This window comes from Heloderma suspectum, chromosome 13 (assembly GCF_057233095.1).
Source record: "Heloderma suspectum isolate Gila_16-S chromosome 13, 16-S_ref, whole genome shotgun sequence".
Taxonomy (NCBI): domain Eukaryota; kingdom Metazoa; phylum Chordata; class Lepidosauria; order Squamata; family Helodermatidae; genus Heloderma; species Heloderma suspectum.
The window spans coordinates 15,941,080-15,958,557 of NC_139470.1; the positions used below are offsets into that span (position 1 = coordinate 15,941,080).

At 45.3% G+C, this 17,478-nt stretch overlaps 1 protein-coding gene across 9 annotated transcripts in view; it reads left to right on the forward strand.

The window, feature by feature from the left end:
* ARVCF (ARVCF delta catenin family member) overlaps positions 1–17,478 on the forward strand; it is a 641,936-nt gene that overhangs the window by 567,119 nt on the left and 57,339 nt on the right. For all 9 annotated transcript variants that reach the window (XM_084820398.1, XM_084820396.1, XM_084820391.1 and 6 more), the window contains one exon: positions 2,642–2,713. In XM_084820398.1, the coding sequence (XP_084676524.1) occupies positions 2,642–2,713 (72 nt within the window). The remainder of the gene's footprint in view (positions 1–2,641; positions 2,714–17,478) is intronic.

The window sequence follows — 17,478 nt, forward strand, 5'->3', positions numbered from 1 at the left end:
GTAAAATGAGTACCCAGCTTGCTGGGGGAAAGGTAGTCACGACTGGGGAAGGCAATGGCAAACCACCCCGCTATAGTCTGCCATGAAAACGCCAGCGTAAGCAGGCATCCCTCTAGGGGTCAGTAATGACCCGGTCCTTGCACAGGAGGAACCTTTCCTTTCCTCCTCCCAATGTCCTGCATTAAGCCACATAAACTGAAGCTTGTTTCATGGAATGTGGATTGCTGTAGTGGAGAGCTGAAGCCATTTGTGTTCTATTGTGACATGGATTATCCGTCCTTGGGTTGTACAAGGAACAAAGGCATTGCCATAAAAGTTGAAACTGCCCAGGCTCAGAAGCACAGAAAAAGAACTAGGGGATAAAGATGGTATCAGCTCGCATCATTTCCCATGTTCGATTGCACTTTTCTTCATTTTGTTTGAATGGGAAAAGTGCACATTTCGAACAATGTGCATTTTTTTAAAACCACCCTAAAATGCACACTTTTCCCCCCGAGGGCAAAGTGTAAAAATGCAGATTTTTGTAAAAATGTGCATGTTTTAAAGTGCGCATTTTTTTAAAATGCACATTTTCCAAATGCATACACAAGTTCAAAGATTTGCAGACATTTTTGAAGAACATGCTGTCCTGCTCGTGTTCATGTCCATGGTTGTGAACAGGACGTGTTTGCATGATTTGCGAACATAAACAAAATTCTTGTACATCCCTACTTGGGGACCTGTGGGAAAATATTGAGCAGATGGTGGGTCATGGCTAAAATTGCATTCTCTCTCTCTCTCTCTCTCTCTCTCTCTCTCTCTCTCTTTGGTCATCTTGCCTTCTGGCATGAAATTTTGTCATTCCCTGAGTTCTATGAAGCGACAAGGTTGAGTGTGCTTCTTCGCTAAGCCGTTGGACTTGGCTGTCACAACAGCTGACATCTCACCGCCTTCTCTGTGCATTGCTTGTTTCCCCAAACAGGGCATTGCTGTCTTGTTTGAGTGGCCTAAAAGGGGGGTGGGTTAGAAGGATTTGAGCAACCCTTGTGGATTCCTATCATTTACTCTAGCAGAGTTGTTGTCAGAAGAGTCAAAAGAATGGGTTGGCTGGAGAGGCAAGAGAGTTGGGCTTTCCGATTGAACCCAATACCCTAACAAACACAAAACAAATCCCGTTATCCAATTTCTCCGTTAAAGATGACCGATTAATTTAACAGGTCTTGAAATCTGATGGGATATTGAAAGGCCATGACCAGCCCTCCTGTCCCATTAATTTCCATGCATCCATCTGTTTACAAGCACACAGAAGCTTGGAAGGGGCAATTTATACTGAGAAAATGGTGTGGAGGGGGGCAATTTCTTTTGGAGAAGTAGTGAGAAAAGGGTGATGAACCTCCTCCACCCCTGTACTGCCTCCCCTCGTGATGCCATGAATCTTCCTGGCTAGTTTTCAAAGAAGTTTAAAGTTTGACCATGAGATATTTTGGACAAAGTTTTCTACCAGAATTCTCCCAAAGTATAGAATTGTGAGGGCTGGAAGTAACAGCATCTGAACCATTTTAAAACAGTTGATGTTTGTAGTGGAGATGTGCCCCTGAATCCTAGGAAGGAAATATTTTCTTTACTTCAGTTGTCATCACTAAAGTAACTAGATCAAAGCTTCCCCTGTAATGTGTGTGAGTGTTACATTTATCTATCCCAGTTTTAAAACTTTGCTCCTACAACTAAAACTTTGCTCATACATTTTGTCTTTGGTTATGACTGCCTGTTCAAAGTTGTTTTTAGTTATACGTTGTCTTTGTGTATATTGTCTGTGTGTTTTATGTAAATGGCTTTTAAACTTTGTATATTGTATTTTAATGTTTTAATTTCTGTAAACCACCCAGAGAGCTTTGGCTATGAGGCGGTACAGAAATGTAAATAACAACAACAATAGTAAGTGCACTGATAGGAGCATCGAAAGCTGCCTTATACTGAGTTAGACCATTGGTCCATCTAGCCCAGCACTGTCGACACTGACTGGCAGTGGCTGTCCAGGGTTTCAGGCAGGACTTTTCCTGCTCTACCTGGAGATGCCGGGGATCAAATCTGGGACCTTCTGCGTGCAAAGCAGGGGCTCTACCACTGTGCTACACCACTCGATATACACTAAGCTATATATACTCTACTCAGGAAACGTATCACTGTATCATCATTAGACGTACGTCTCCTTCTCCAGGATCTAACTTGGGCAAAACTGGTTATATTTTGTTTGTGAATTGTGCCTCATGTTGTTTCAATTGAAGAAGGGTGCTGTTTAGATTTTCCACCATTAATAAGGGTGTGTATCTTACTCTACCATTGCCTTTGAGGACTGGGAATAAGGTGTTCTTAATTCATTTTTTGGGGACCTCAAGAAAATGTGGCATCAAGCCTGATGGTTGAAATCTAGCAACCCCATTAGCTGGTGCATACAAATATGTGTTTATTACATGTAAATGTCAAGCCGTTAAAATCCTCATTTGCATGCCCAATATTCTGCAAATACTGGGTGCATGCATATGGTGTGTGTGTGTGTGTGTGTGTGTTAAATTTGAGGTTTATGTTCCATTTGTACTCATTTTTGGTGACTGATTTAGGTTTATTCATACTCCTTTTGCTCATTCTTCTGTGTCATGCACAGGGAAGAAGAACGGAGATGTGGACAGAAATTTTGATACACTGGATTTGCCTAAGCGGTCTGAATCAGCAAAAGGTAATGCATCAATGCTCGTAAATGTGTTCTCAAGGATCAACAAAGAGGGAAGATGTGTGAATTCCAAAGAGGGTCTTTCAGAGGAAGTGAAAAAGACACAGCATTTATCCCAAGATTTCACGCTTCTTTAATTTCACTATTAAATGAACATTCATGTGCTGCTTCTCTTTGCATGTATGTTGTTTTGTGTTCTGAGTGAATTGGCTAAGAAGAAAGAGCTAATGAGAACTGAAGTCTTCTTTTGCAAACTATGCGTATTTTCCACATCGTTTCCTACAGCAGATTAAAGGATGATTAGGATATTTCCTAGCGGGGGGGGGGGGGATCGTTTCTGTATGCTGCAGTTTTCTTGCGTGCCCGATAATTTCTTTCAAGATGCTGTTTTCAGTTTACTTTACCAAGGGGCAGCGATTAAGCAGTGTACTCTTTTGTACCACCCTTTGCCTAGTGCCAGTTCCCTTCTGTCAGCTACCATGGCTGATGTGTGCACACATGGTCTTTTTGAGCTGTGTGTGGATGACAACTCTGTGTTCTTGCTTTGTGGTTCTTGTAGCTGTTTTCTTTTTAAAGTAGGAGATTTAAAATGGTGTACAAAAGCAGTAGATGTTGTCGCCATTGCTTTTCAAAGAGTTGAGCAGACTCTTGAGCAGGAGTGTTGAACCTCTTTCAGCCTGAAGGCCAAATTCCATTTTGGAGAAACTTTTGATGTCACATTCCACTGGTGGGGTGAAACCAAAGGCAACAGGGGCCAGGCCAAAATACCAGAGAATACCAGCATATTTTAGCTTGAAGCTCTTACTTCAAAAATCCTTGGGAGAGTAAATTTCAGCCTTTAGAAGTGGGGAAAAAACTGCACAAAAACTGGGAAACCAGCAAACAATCACCAGTCAGGGGAAAGGGAGAAAGGCCAGGGGAAGAGGACGTGGTCTTCTGGGGAACCCCAAGAGTTCAGATTGGGACACTAGGAGGGCCATATTTGGGGCCCAGTTCTAGTGGAGTGCAGACAATTGCTGGCAGGCGGAGACCGGTGTTTCCTCCTTAGCCTCATCCAAGAATGCAAAACAAAATGGCAGCTCTCTGGTTCTATGATGAAGATTAGTCTGATGGACAATGAGAGGCCATCAAGGAAACATGGATTATTTACCATCAACTAGCAGGCTGTATAATGGATGGGGAAGTTGTGGCCCTCCTAATGTTGTCAGACTGTAGCTTCCATCATCCCTGACCATTGGTCATGTGGGCTGGGGCTGATGGGAATTAGAGCCCAACGACATCTGGAGGGCCCAGAAAGAGAACTGCCTCTCTTTGCTTCGTATGGGCCCTAATAACGCTCTCTAGCTGTGGCTACCTGAAATGCCATTTTTCTCCCTCTTTCACTCCACCTGTGCACATGGAGATCTGGCTTTGCCTGTGGGCTCACTGATATTCTGAATGGTGATTGCTAAAGTGAAATGATGTAGGAGAGGCTTTTTCATTCGTCATCATGAGGAACCCTGAATTTTAATCCAGATGGATAAAATGTCACCCTGGTTTACAGACATTATGTGCTAAATCTTGTCAAAAGATTAAACTGTTAGTGCAAAGTTAGGCAATGTGGGGCAACACACCCTCAGACAACTTTCCCGGCACCTGCCAAGGTGCCCTGTCCCTCCCACTTAAAAAAGAAATTAACACATTTTCTTACCCACAGCTGGGATTGCTGTGAAATAGGTTTATGTCTGTGCTGAAAACTGTGGGTTCAAAGCAGTTGTTCAGTGTGATGGGGCTCAGACCCCACCTCCGCCTTGTATTCAGTCTTTGGGGCAGGTTACATGTCCTTTGCCATGCCTCCTATGGCAGCCATTTTGTGGTGGTGCTCACGACAGTTTCCCTGCATTCGTGTGTTTGATGGATAATGTGTCTAGAAAAGAAGCAAGTTACTGAACAAAAAAACATTTTCCAGAGCATATTTAGAGAAATGAGGGTGGGGGGTGAAATGGGCTTTTGTTCCCTAGATGCTCCATTGCTCCTCTGTTTCTGTTGCCAAAGCAGCTGGCTTAAGTAGTTACTTAAGATTATAATGAGATTGTGGGAATGTGGAATTATTCAGTGAGATAAGCAAGAGCAACATAGCAGTTCCCAAACTGTTAACAGCACAGGTCAGATCCGTACCATGGGACTTTAATTGGTTTTGATGAGTTCAGCTCTCAGTGAAGGAAGGACCTCATTCCCAACACCAAACAAGGCCTTAATGATCAAATGGATTCAGTTTGAGTGACATAATGATTTGGTGTGTGGTTTTTTTTAAAAAAAAAAACAACCCTCAAAGTATTACAGACTAATCTCTTTCATATCAAAGCATATTTTAGGTTGTAATTTTTTTTAGCAAATGGAAATGTTGGAGCTGGTAAAATTGCAGTGCGAAGCTAGAAATGAACATGAGTCTGCCTGCCAATTAAGATCTTTGGAGGGTGCTCTGCAATGCAGTCAGCCTTTATAGGAGGTGAGGCTGAAGAGTGCACAGTACAGGCTGTGCAACTCCCTGCCTCTTGAAGTGTCCCTTTCCACCCTCTTCCATTTGGTAAAGTCTACTCTCCCCCCCCCACTTTTCTGTTAATTTGAGGTTATAGCTGTATCCCCTGATCTTGTGATCTTGCTGCTGTTACTGTTGATCTTAATTCATTGATGGATTGCCTTGATTCATTGCACTTTTACTGTATTTTTAAGTCTTTCCCTCTCTTTCTGATGTTCGGGTGTGAGTGTAGTTGCTTATGTAGCCAAAACAGCAACACAACAAAGTTTTAACTGTTTGATTGTTTTAGATTTTCTAATTGGTATTAGCCTGTTTAATGGTTTAATATGCTTTTAGCTGTTTAAATTATTTATTGTTTATACTGTTTAAATTGATTGTATCTGTATGCTGCCCTGAGCTCTTAATGATATAGGGTGGGAGACAAATGTTTTAAATGAAATAAATTATTACCGAAGGGGAGATACCTTTGCAGAAACTGATGGCTGCTACTTAGCCAGTGACCAGGCTGAAAAAAGCAAAACCACCCAAAGTGGTTTGAAACCAGCCAGTGGGGATCTTAATTAAGACTCAGTATGGTTAGGCTTAACTGCTCTATGCCCTTGAAAAGTATTTGGAAACCACAATTGGTTCATAATGCCACAGCCAGGCTGTTAACCAGGACTCATTGCTTTGAACATTTCACCCTGGGGCTTCAAGATCCATACTGGCTTCCAGTTTGGACAAATCCAAGCCCTGGCATTGACCTACAAAGCCCTCACTGTTCGGGGACCAGGGTGTCTGAAGAACCGCCTTCTTTCACATAAAGGTGCTGGCTTGCTGAGGTCATCATCTAAGGTCAGGCCCCAGTGAGATTATTTTTGGTATAAATTCCTAGGGGGAGCGGTGTGTAGGTCATGGCAGAGGCACGTAAATGAGCTCTTTTGGATTTTCCTGAGGTTCTGTTTCAGATTTGAGTAGGAGGTGGTGTAGCTGGTTGCACCGGAAGATGGCAAGGAGTACGGTGAGTTTCCACCATCACTATTCTACACAGTTTGTTAAGTACATAGAATCATAGAATAGTAGGGTTGGAAGGGGCCTACAAGGCCATCAAGTCCAACCCCTGCCCAGTGCAGGAATCCAAGTCAGACCATCCCTGACAGATGGCTGTCCAGCCTCGGCTTGAATGCCTCCAGTGTGGGAGAACCCACTGCCTCCCTAGGTAAGAGGCCTGTGTTAACATAGTATAGAATGTGGCTTCTAGGAAATTAAATAGGCTGTCTTACATGGGAGCGCTGGGGCCAGACAAGGCTAGTTCTGTATGTCAACAAACGTCAAGCTGTTTGATTCTTGCCAAGTCACTCTGGTCCCTCAGATAAGAGCATAGCGTTAGGTTTCCATGAAGAGCTGGGAAGCTTCCGAGCCCAGACGGGAACATTGGGGCCTGGTGCCATGACTGTGATGCTTTATGCACCCACCAGGGCATGGAAGAAAAAGTATATAAGCATTGTTTAAAGCATGCCAAATTGGTCCTATTCCAAGGGGCAACATGCAGTGTCAGCTTGGAGAACTTGTATGGTCACGGAACGGTTTCCCGTCTGTCTCTTGAGGAGCCCAGGCAGACAATTCAGCTGCACATGGGCTGAAGAGAGATGCAAGCCTTCTTTGCATATTTATTCTGCATCCATTTTCTATCAACAAACGGTCATCCGCTTGCACTAGTGGCTTCGTTTCATCTTAGTATCAAAAGAATCTAACGTTGGCCAGGACCCGACAGAATCAGGCCTCCAGGCCAGTACAGGTGGGCCACTTATCCCAGCAAGGTTCAAAAGCTTCTTCTTGAATCTGTTCAAGATGACATTGCTGTAAAGTAGTAGAATTGCAGAACATGTGTGGCAGCCCATTAATAAATGCTTCATGGAATCGTTACCTCTGTTTTCAACACAAGACAGCCATAGTTCTGTTTCGCTTTGTTAATAAAGCAAGAGCCAGTATGGTGTAATGGTTAGAGCATTGGACCAGGAGTGAGGACAGCCAGGTTCAAATCCCCTCTCAGCCATAAAATGTACTGGGCAACGTTCTGTCGTTTATGTATTATAAGCATTTTTATACAGCTCTTCAGTTAAATTCCCAGGGTGGTTTGCAAAAAAGAGTAAAACAATACAAATGTAAATACCAAAACAGCACACAAAATCCATGCAAAAAGCCCATGTAACCTATCTTACAAGACTATTGTGACGATAAAGTGGAGGGGGAAGCCACCCTCGGTTTCCTGAGGTAGGGGAGACATGCAATAAAAACACAAACTGTGCCTTCTGCATGCAGGCCTAGTACATAGGCCCTTTTGCTTGATCCTTATAGCTACTCAGGGCCGAGAACCAGTAAGTGGGCTAGATATCTGGATGCCCTTCTGGAATAATCATATGTTGCCCAAAACGGTGGGGCTGGGGTTGGGTGTGGTATACATGATGGGTAAACTACTACACACAGAGACACACTCAGTTCAGGATCAAGTTGCGAATCATGAGTGATATTGGAGAACTCTCTGTTTTCCCAAGCTTTCACATTTCATGTGTTTTGCTTTATGCATGCATACCTTTGAAACGCAGCTTGGGCATCGCCTAGGCAACTGTGCAATGTTCCCTTTCCTTCCCCGTGCATTGCAACATTTCGCCCTCTCCCACTTCCCTCTCTTCAAGTCAATCAAGGATGGTTTCCTTTAGTTGATTAAGTAAATGATTACAGTAACCAACATCTGAGCATGTGCCAACACTCGGGCTCCCAGCTTTGACTGTCTACTCAGGAACAGTCAACCGCACTGATGCATAATTGCAGACTGCGCTGGAGCAAAAACAAAAACAGGTCCATCTCATAACATGCCTTGTTAGTAATTTCAAATGGATTAAGGATTTCTGTGCAATAGAATTTTGTGCAGGATATGCACGGGCGTTGTGAGCAGGTTAAGTTTGCGTTCTGGATCCACTTATTACAAGCTGTGGTGTAGTGGTAAGTTTTGAAGGGCAGGCACTCATCATGACAGGCCCAATAGCCTCGCCCCTAAGGAAAGCCCTCAAATGCAGGCAGCTGTGCTGATGCACATCAACAAACCAGTTCTAATAGTTGTCATCTCAACCAGGAGCAGGTCTTCTGTAAACATGGATGGCTTTAAAGGGGGATTGGACAAATTCCTGGAGGAGAAGGCTATGAGTAGCTACTAGTCTTGATGGCTATACGCTACCTCCATATCAGAGGCAGTGTGCCTGGGTACACCAGGTGCTGGGGAACATGGGTGGGAGGGTGCTGTTGCACTCATGTCTTGCTTCTGGGTTTCCCGTGGGCAGTTGGTTGGCCACTGTGTGAACAGAATGTTTGACTAGGTGGACCCTTGGTCTGATCCAGCAGGGCTCTTAGGGAACATGGGTGGGAGGGTGCTGTTGCGCTCATGCCCTGCTTATGGGTTCCTGTTTGACAGCTAGTTGGCCACTGTGTGAACAGAATGCTGGGCTAAATGGACCCTTGGTCTGATCCAGCAGGGCTCTTCTGATGTTCTTATGTAAAGCAATTGGTTCTTAATTGACCAGTGAAGACCAAGTCACCCCAAATTACTTTGCATTACAACAGGGCTAGCTTACAGCAATACATGTTTGCCAGGAAAATCCATTTTCTCCCAGCTACTGTGAGGATTGCTGCTAAGTTCATAGGGAATAGGGAAGTCCGGGGGTGGGGTGGGGGGAGATGATGTCATTGTCTCTGCTAATCAAAATGTTTGACCGTGTGAGCCCTGGCTTCACTATACGACTGGATACAAGTGCTGGTGCTATCCTTAATGTTGTGGCACAGTTGCCCTCCTCAAATAGGCCCATTGTCTTGGAATACATCTCACGGACAGGGCCTTCTCAGTGGTGTCCCCTGATTATGGAATGAGCTCCCCACTGAGGCCCGCCTAGCACCAACCATTTCATCTTTTCAGTGCCAGTTTAAAACTATCTTCTACTCCCAGGCATTTGATTGCATATGATGGGGCATTTATGCCAATCGTCTAAACAGGTCTACTATTGCATTGAAACTGTTTTTAGCAATCTAAGTTGTTTTAAACTGTGTATATTTACATTCTTATACTATATCTTATGCTATACTTTTATGCTTTATTTTATTGTCTTATGAATTGTTGCAAACCACCCAGAGAGCTTTTTCTATTCGGCAGTATAGAAATGAAAATGATGATGATGATAATAGTAATATCTGTTTTTAAAATACTCATGGATTAAGAATTTCAGCACAACAGAATTTGCTGCAAGATGCCTGTGGCCGTGTTGAGCAGGTTAAGTTCGTATTTTGAACATACTAATTAGGAATTTCGGGACCATTGCTAGCGTAGTGGCACAGTTGCCCTCCCCTTTACACATTAAATGGCTCCCCACAAAGTGTTGTGTAGTGGCAAGTATGCAAGTAGAAGGGTCCGTGAAACCCACCACAACTTGAACTTCCTTCTCTTCTAGCTCTGTATCCCTTGAGCTAAGAAGCATCACGTCGGCCATGATGGCCTGATAAAATCCTCACATAAAAGAGGTTGTTCAGTCGATTCAATCCAATGTTGGCGCCAACCTTGAGGAACTGAAAATGGTGCACATCCTTCCCAACCCACCCTAGAAAGTCAAACGGTTTTCCATGGGACTTTAACCACAATGGTTGTTTGTCTCATAGGCAGTGGTATGTGCTGTTTAAACAGTTCTGGGTTTAACGCGTCGTTTGTTCCCAGCGTTGAGCTTGAAACAAAACAAAAAATGAACTTTGCATCTCGGAAAAAGAGACAAAGGAAGAAAGATCTGGATCACTGCCTAGCACGTTGAAAGCACATTGTGCTCTGTGATATTGGAGGGGCGTTACGTGTTCCATCCATGAGCGAGCTGTTGGACTGTAGCAATGAAGAGAATGAGCTGAGCTGCTACGGTCCCAGTTCCTATATCTTTTCCCTGATGGGGAGAAAAGCAGCAGTGGGCGATTCTGAGAGGAAAAACAGCCCGGGGGGGGGGGGAGTTATGCAGCCTTCTCTGCTCCTCAGTTTTCCACTCAGGATTGCAGCCTCCCTGTTATGTCCCTCACCATGAGCAGCAGTTCATATTCTGACTGTGACTCAGATGAGGAGAAGCTGGCTGTATTAGATGGGCAAGCAGCCCTGGAGACAGAGATGCTGGATGCCAAACAAGGCCCCAGCATCATATGTAGGCCTCAAGTGGAGCCTGAACCTCCCAGCCAGGGCCTTCTTGATCTACCCCCACCCCAAACTAGGATTCCAGAGACCGGAGCCTGCACACACTAAGGAACTGCCCTCCTCCATGCCAGGGGCCCCACACCTCCATGAGGAAATGAGGCTGGGCAGAACTAACAGAGAGGAGGTGTGGTACTAAGCTCCAGGCAGAGGACTGCCCATTTAATTTTTGTGAACTGCCCAGAGAGCTTTGGCTATTGGGTGGTCTAGAAATAAGTAAGTAAGTAAGTAAGGCTTTCCTTCCCTCCAGGAAGAGCCAGCGCCCGGGAGAAGCCGTCTGGCCCTGGAGGTGAGATGGGAGACCCATTCCCACTCTATCTGACTAGCTCACTTCTCTTCTTTGAGCAAGTGTGTCTGTGACTCCCCTGACCAAGGGAGTAAACTGTGGCTATAGGGCAGACCCCACTCCGCAACAGATGTGTGAATCCCAGCTAAGTGTTTTGGGCTTCAAGGGTGAATTTATATGGGTTGTGGTTCCCGAAACCCTTCTCAAGCCAAACAACACAAATTGGTACCACAAAATGTATACTTATTGCTCAGTATTAGAGAATAACAAATCTTTGTAATAATAAAACAAGCAAAACACACTGCTGTGTGTAAAGCAATTAAGACAATTAGTGCCATAATAGAAAGCGTGGCTAGCATATTGCTTAGTAAAACTAACGTTTTATTTTTCTCAACCGACAAAGCAGTTATCATTGAGTTCTTATAGTTACCTATCTGGCAAGCATGGTTGGCAGAACTTAGGTAATCATGTTTGGTATGCTTCCCTTGGCTAGATCTACACTGCTGCTTTATAGTGGCATTGAAGCGCACTGATAACTGTTGGGGCACATTGCACATTCTAAAAACTGCTATTGTAGTGTTATTTCCTGCTTTTTATTCCACATTATCCAATATACAGCAACAAATGTCATTGTGTGTCCTACGAGGTATAAATGCGAAAGAGGGGTGTAGCGTCACCAGGATGGGATTGTTCTCCCAGGATCTCTCTGGACAATTAGATCAAACCTTTGTCTTTTATAACCCCTATGTTGATGACTTCATCTTAAGTTTTGGACTGGGTAATACTACTGTTTCCATTTTTCTCGATGCAGCTAGGTTTGCCATTGACACTAGCAACACCTTAATGAAGGTATCTCTGCTAAGCTAAGCAGGTGTCTGCTTCCAAGTCCTAACCAGCTCAGTTGCGGCAGCCTTTTTTTTTTTTCTTCATTTCCAAGAATACATTTCAGTACTTACAGTTATCTCACAACACACGCGGAACAAATCTCATGGATTACTAATCACTTACAGTCATCATATGCAGATTATTAGGAATAGCACTCCTATGACATACGATGAATTCTTTTCAACAATACATGTTACATGGCAGCGGGATGATAAGGCCTTAGTTCAAACCCAGACCTCACTGGAGCAAATTGCTCCCACAGAGCTCTCCAAGGTCATGCAACTCCGGTCTCCCTTGCTTTATCATGTCTCAAGGCCAGGGGTGGGCAACTTGTGGCCCTCCAGATGTTTTGTGTTGCATCTCCTATCATCCCTCACCATTGGCTACATGGGCTAGAGATTATGGGAGGTGTAGGCCAAAACATCTAGGCCTTCCATTCAAGTTCAGGATGGGACACCCTTGAGTCAACATTTCTTTCTTAAAACAAAATTATCACCCTACTCCATGCCACATTATTTAATGCGTGGTTCTGTTTGGATCTTCCTGCAGAATTGCCTCACATCTTCCTCACCCATATCTGTGACTAGAAAGCAAAGTTTCCAGTGCAGAGAACAGGTCTTTCAAGTGGGCATCTGTCTTGGTTCCTTCCTTTTAAAACTAAATGAACGCCTTGGCAGTTCCAATACAGGGGCTGCTTAGTCATGCGTGTGCTGTGGAAAAGTGACACCCTGTCTTCAGACACTGACCCACATAAAATAATACACTCCCCTCCCTGACAGGGTCTAGAATGTTCCTGTCATGGCAGGAAGCGTCTGAGGAAGCAAGCCTTCTTTCTCCTCTAAGAGAGACATGACAGATCTTGGAAAGGGAGGTGATGGCTGGAACTGGTGGGTATGCGTGCTGGTCAGCCATCGCTGAAACAGAAATGGCTGACTATTAAAGTCAGGCCCTGAGAAAAGTATCCCTTTCCATCCTATTGTGCGGGGAAATCATTGTTAGTGAAACACGGTGTCATCCGGCACAAGGTTGAGTTAATGCTCTATGGGTTAATTTGTATACCGAGAAGGGTCATGATGATCAATTATTAGCTAGGGAAAGCTTGTGTGAACAAGTACATTTAAAACACACCACATTTTCTGCCTCCTGAACCTCACAGGGGAGGGTGTTTCAGAGGGGGGCAGCACTACTGGGAAGGCCCTGCTTTTGAGAGGTTATGTGGCAGCATTCTGCTGGTCATGGAATGGCCAACACAGCCTCCTCTGAAGATCTTAGATTTTATCTGTGCTCCTCTGCAGCTGAGAGAGATGAGCACTGAACAGATAATTTAAGGAACTCCACTAATGACTTCTCCATGAATGCATATTTTTGGGAACCCCCTTGGGTAGTGTCCATTTGGAATCCTTTTTTAAAAGAAAAGATCATCCCAACTATTTCTGTGTCCTTCTCCAGGGCCAGCTTCAAGGGTAGGCACAGTTGGGCACCTGCCAACGGCCCACACCCCAGCAGGGGCACGTTGACAAATGCCCCCTTGATTTGCTCTTCCTCACTATTATAACCTGCTTGTTCACCTGCCCCTTGCTCTGGTCCAGTCAATGGTAGTGGTGAGAAGGGGAGCCGTAGATGCCACGGCCTGCTTGCTACCTGGCTCTCTGCCTGCCAAGCAAGCAAGTGGGAGCGATGATGAGGAAGAGGAGGAGAAGCAAGAACAGCTGGTGATAATGGCAGTGAGAAGGTAGTCACTAAGGGAGGGGGCCCATGGAGGGTGTCTTGCCCAAGGGCTCTCATAAAACTGGAGCTGGCACTGCCCTTCCTGCCAGCTCTTTTCCCCACCTCTCTCCCTCTCTGCCAGATAGCTGTCATAGGAAGCTCACATGCATGTGCATGCATGCATGTGCATGCGTGAGGACTGAGCTTAGGCTCTCTGGGGTTTCAGGTGCTTGATTCTGATTCAGAAGTGGAGCTAGGAGAACAGTTAGGCTAGAAAGCAGGGGAGGAAATTCCCCAAGAGTCTTCAGGGGTCGGGGAAGAACCTTCCCAAAGCCTTGACAAACAGGAGGACCAGTTTCAGCTGCTGCCTCCCCCTCCCTTGGGAAACCAAGTTCCCTTAGGGGAGGGGGAGGAGGGGCACGACTTAGTCGACGCAAGAGCGAGCCATCGTTTTAAGAGGGCGGTGCTTGGGAGTGAGCTGAGACACTCTGCCAGGTCAGCCACCCACCGGAGCCAATGCCAAAATTTAAGCAGCTTTCCGGGGTCTTGCCGTAGGTGCCTATTGTCAATTTGGTGGCAAGTCTACCCGGCTAAAGCCTTCCCTATTAGAGAGCTCAGAATTAGCTATTTAGGCCCTGGGGCAGTCTTTGAGCTACACCGAGTCTGTATTGGGGAAAGGTTTGCCATTACCTTAATAAATCAGTATTTGGCTTGAAGCTTGAGTCTCCGTTTGTTGATTGCTTAGAGGAAAGGCTATAGTTTTGACTGTGTGTGTGTGTGTGTGTGTGTGTGTGTGTGTGTGTAGCATGCTAGTACATTAACATCCCTTAAGCATTTGGCAAGCAATGTTGAGAATTCCCACCAGGGCCACTGAGTGTCTCATATTTCCATGGCTTTGCTAAGTGCATTGCTCATCATAATCCCCTGTGGTGGTCATAATTTACAAAGGAGCTAACAATTGCTCATCTGTCTTGCCAGTGCCTTGTGTTGGCAGAACTTTATTACCTCGGATAAGACATTTTTCCCTTGCGGATCTTTCATGTGGCAAACTTTTCCCCTCCTGCTCAGTACATTAAATTCTCACCTCTCCTCATCCATCACAAATGTAGACTTTGGGCACCAGCTGGCTGTAAGAGAGGAGCCGGCGTAGTGCTCCGTCGGGTTGTGCTTTTTAAAAATTAACTTGGAAACTACATTCATGTTTTGTGTGTGTGGCCTTTTTGGCCTTTGCGCCGACCCACCCGCTTCTTTGCTGGGGTGAAAAATGGCAGGGAACTGCTTCTTGGCCCACTAAGTTTGGGTTAAGAAGCACAAGCCTAGTGGAAACTCTTTGCAGCCCATTAGATACCACCTTTATACAGTGGAGGCTGGTGGCTCCGATATCAGTGTGGTGGTGAATCCACTCCGGGTTTCGGTCAGAACCAGTCAGAACACTAAAGGAGCTATTCAAGGTGCGTCTTTTCAGCACCAGGTTAAGACTTTCCACTATTCCCAGGAATTTGGCAGATTTGGTGGACTTCTTAACGCATCAGTTGAATTGTTAATGGTTGTCACTGCTGTTTTAGTTGTTTTATGGGTTATGACATTTTATTGATAATTGCTTTTAGTTGTTTTAAAGTAGAGATGTATGAGAAATCTGTTTCAGTTTGTTTTTGATCAGGATTTACCCAGACTGCACCTTCTGGACAGAACGCAGACCCAGATGCAATCTATGGTCAAACTCCGTACATTTCCGAGCTCGCAATTTGATTCATGAACACCCCCGCCCCCAAACAATTGTTCAACAGCATGTGTACTTTCGAAAGATGCACATGAAAAAATGTGCACTTTTGAAAAATGCACACAAACACGCTTTAATCGATGGGAGGAGAATGCGTGCATTTCAAAGATACCCACAACTGATATGTACATTTTGGAAAATGCATGAAAATACACATGGATTTTCACGCAAAAAGAAAAAAAGCTGATATGGATTCGAATTGGAATGACCTTCAAGATGGAATTCAGAGAACTCAATTTTTGCTGATTCGCACAGCCCTATTTTAAATTGTTTTTTTTTAAATCGTTTTAATTTTGTTGTAAGTTGCCTTTAGTCTTTTTTCTTCTTTTTGTGTGTGAAAGGTCTAAGAAATATAATAAACATCAATAATATAAATATAAGATTCTCAGTCTTTATATATATCACATGAAAATCCATGTGTATTTTTGTGCATGTTTTCCCAAATGCATGCATCAATTGTGCGCATCCTTGAAATGTGCACATATATATCTCCTGTTTATAGTAACAAACACACTGTGGATCCGTATATAGCTAAAACAGCCTTATCCATGCACAGGAGGGGAGGTGTCGGCAAGCTTGAGGGAAGCTTGCCGATACCTAGGTTTGTAGATGTACAATGAGGACTGAGGATGCTCAGTGAGTATGAAATGCTGGCTGGCTGTTTCAGGGGAAACAGATAACCACAGTAGGGGTATAGAATGGAATGAAATGGGGTATCTTGGAAGAGGTCACGACTGCCTGGCTGGCTGCCTGGGTGAGTGTTCAGCACTCCACAGTACAAAATTTTGTTGTAGGTCTCACGTATGTGTCTGTGCGTGTGTGTACACATAGACAGCTGAGACAGATGTGGACTAAGCAAGCACAATAATTTATAGTTGTCTGTCTTGAATAAAAACCGCAGATCTCACTAGCCTTTATGGCTCTAAAGCTTTTAGTTGCTCAAATAACAAAGATGCCTTCTCCCACAAAGGGGTTCAGGGGACATTCCTACCCAGGGCTGGCATCAAGGGTAGGCCTGGTTGTTCACCTGCACCCCAGCAGGGGCCCACTGACAAGAGACCCTGGAGTTGCTCCTCCTCTTCACCATGGCAACCTGCTGGTTCACCTGCCTCTTGCTCTGGCCCAGAATGCAGTGGCGGTGAGAAGGAAGATCAGAAGGTGCCAGTGCCGGCATGCTCCCTGCCTGTCGAGCAAGCAAGTGGGAGCCATGATGGGGAGGAGGAGGAGGAGGAAGAGCAGCCGGTGACCATGGTGGGGCGAAAGCAGGCTCACTGAGGGAGGCCCATGGAGGGTGTCTTGCCCAAGGGCCCTCCGAAACCTGGAACCGGCCCTGTGCCTGTCTTACCAGAATTTCCAGATGCAGCACTGGAGCTGCATTCATGGTGGCAGGTGGGAGAGGGAGAAAAGTCAATGGGAGCTGAGGGGGAGCCATAGGGGAGCAGAAAGGCAGTGGGCAGCGAGCTCGTCCTGTTGGCTGGCTCCTTTGAGTTGAAACAAGCCTCCTCGTGTGTAATAGCTTTCGGGAAATGGGTCTGGCTGGGGAGCCACATATGAAAAAGAGAATAAGGGGAGGTTGAAGGGAAGGAGTTACATGGTTCTTCCAAGGGTGTGTGGGAGTTGGGAGAGATCAGCCCTTTCCATCTGACGGAGACTTGCCCAGCTCCCTTACACCCTGCTTCTCTGTATGTCGGGGCTGAGTCAAACATGCAGAGGCAGCCCTTGGGGACAGTGGTGGGGAGATAGATCCACATTTGCAAGCCCCCCAGTTTTAAAAACAGGAAGTCAGCCTCCCTGTAGCGGAATGCTAAGATGTCAGGGAGAAATATTCAAAATTAGCGTTCCTGCCGGTATCCCACTATTGTTATTTTTATTCCATTCTCAAAGCCTTTCTCTCCCCCCCCCATTCCCTGCTTTTGCAAGTTTCCAAACTCATGTTTTTGAGGGGAAGTACATGTAGGGATGTGTGAACCCACCCCTATCAGGGTTCTCCAGGCGCCCGCCCAGCCCCTGCCCCCGCTCACCAGTCCCAGGACCGCGCTCGAGCCCCTTCCATGCTCGGCAAGCAGCCCACACTCACCCCGGCGGCCCCATAGAGCTCCGCAGTTGCCATGTTTTGAAAAATCAAATGGTGATCGCAAAAATGCGCATATTTGTGTAAGCATGAAAATGCAAATTTTTGCAAAAATCCATATTCGTAAATCACATGCACAAATATGTGCATTTTTGCACTCACCATTTTATGTTTCGAAAATTGGCAACTGTGAAGCTTTGGGGGCTCGCTAAGCAGTGATGTGGGCAGGGGGCATTCCACTGGATTCCCAGACCAAATCAGGTGCCTGCACCATCCCTA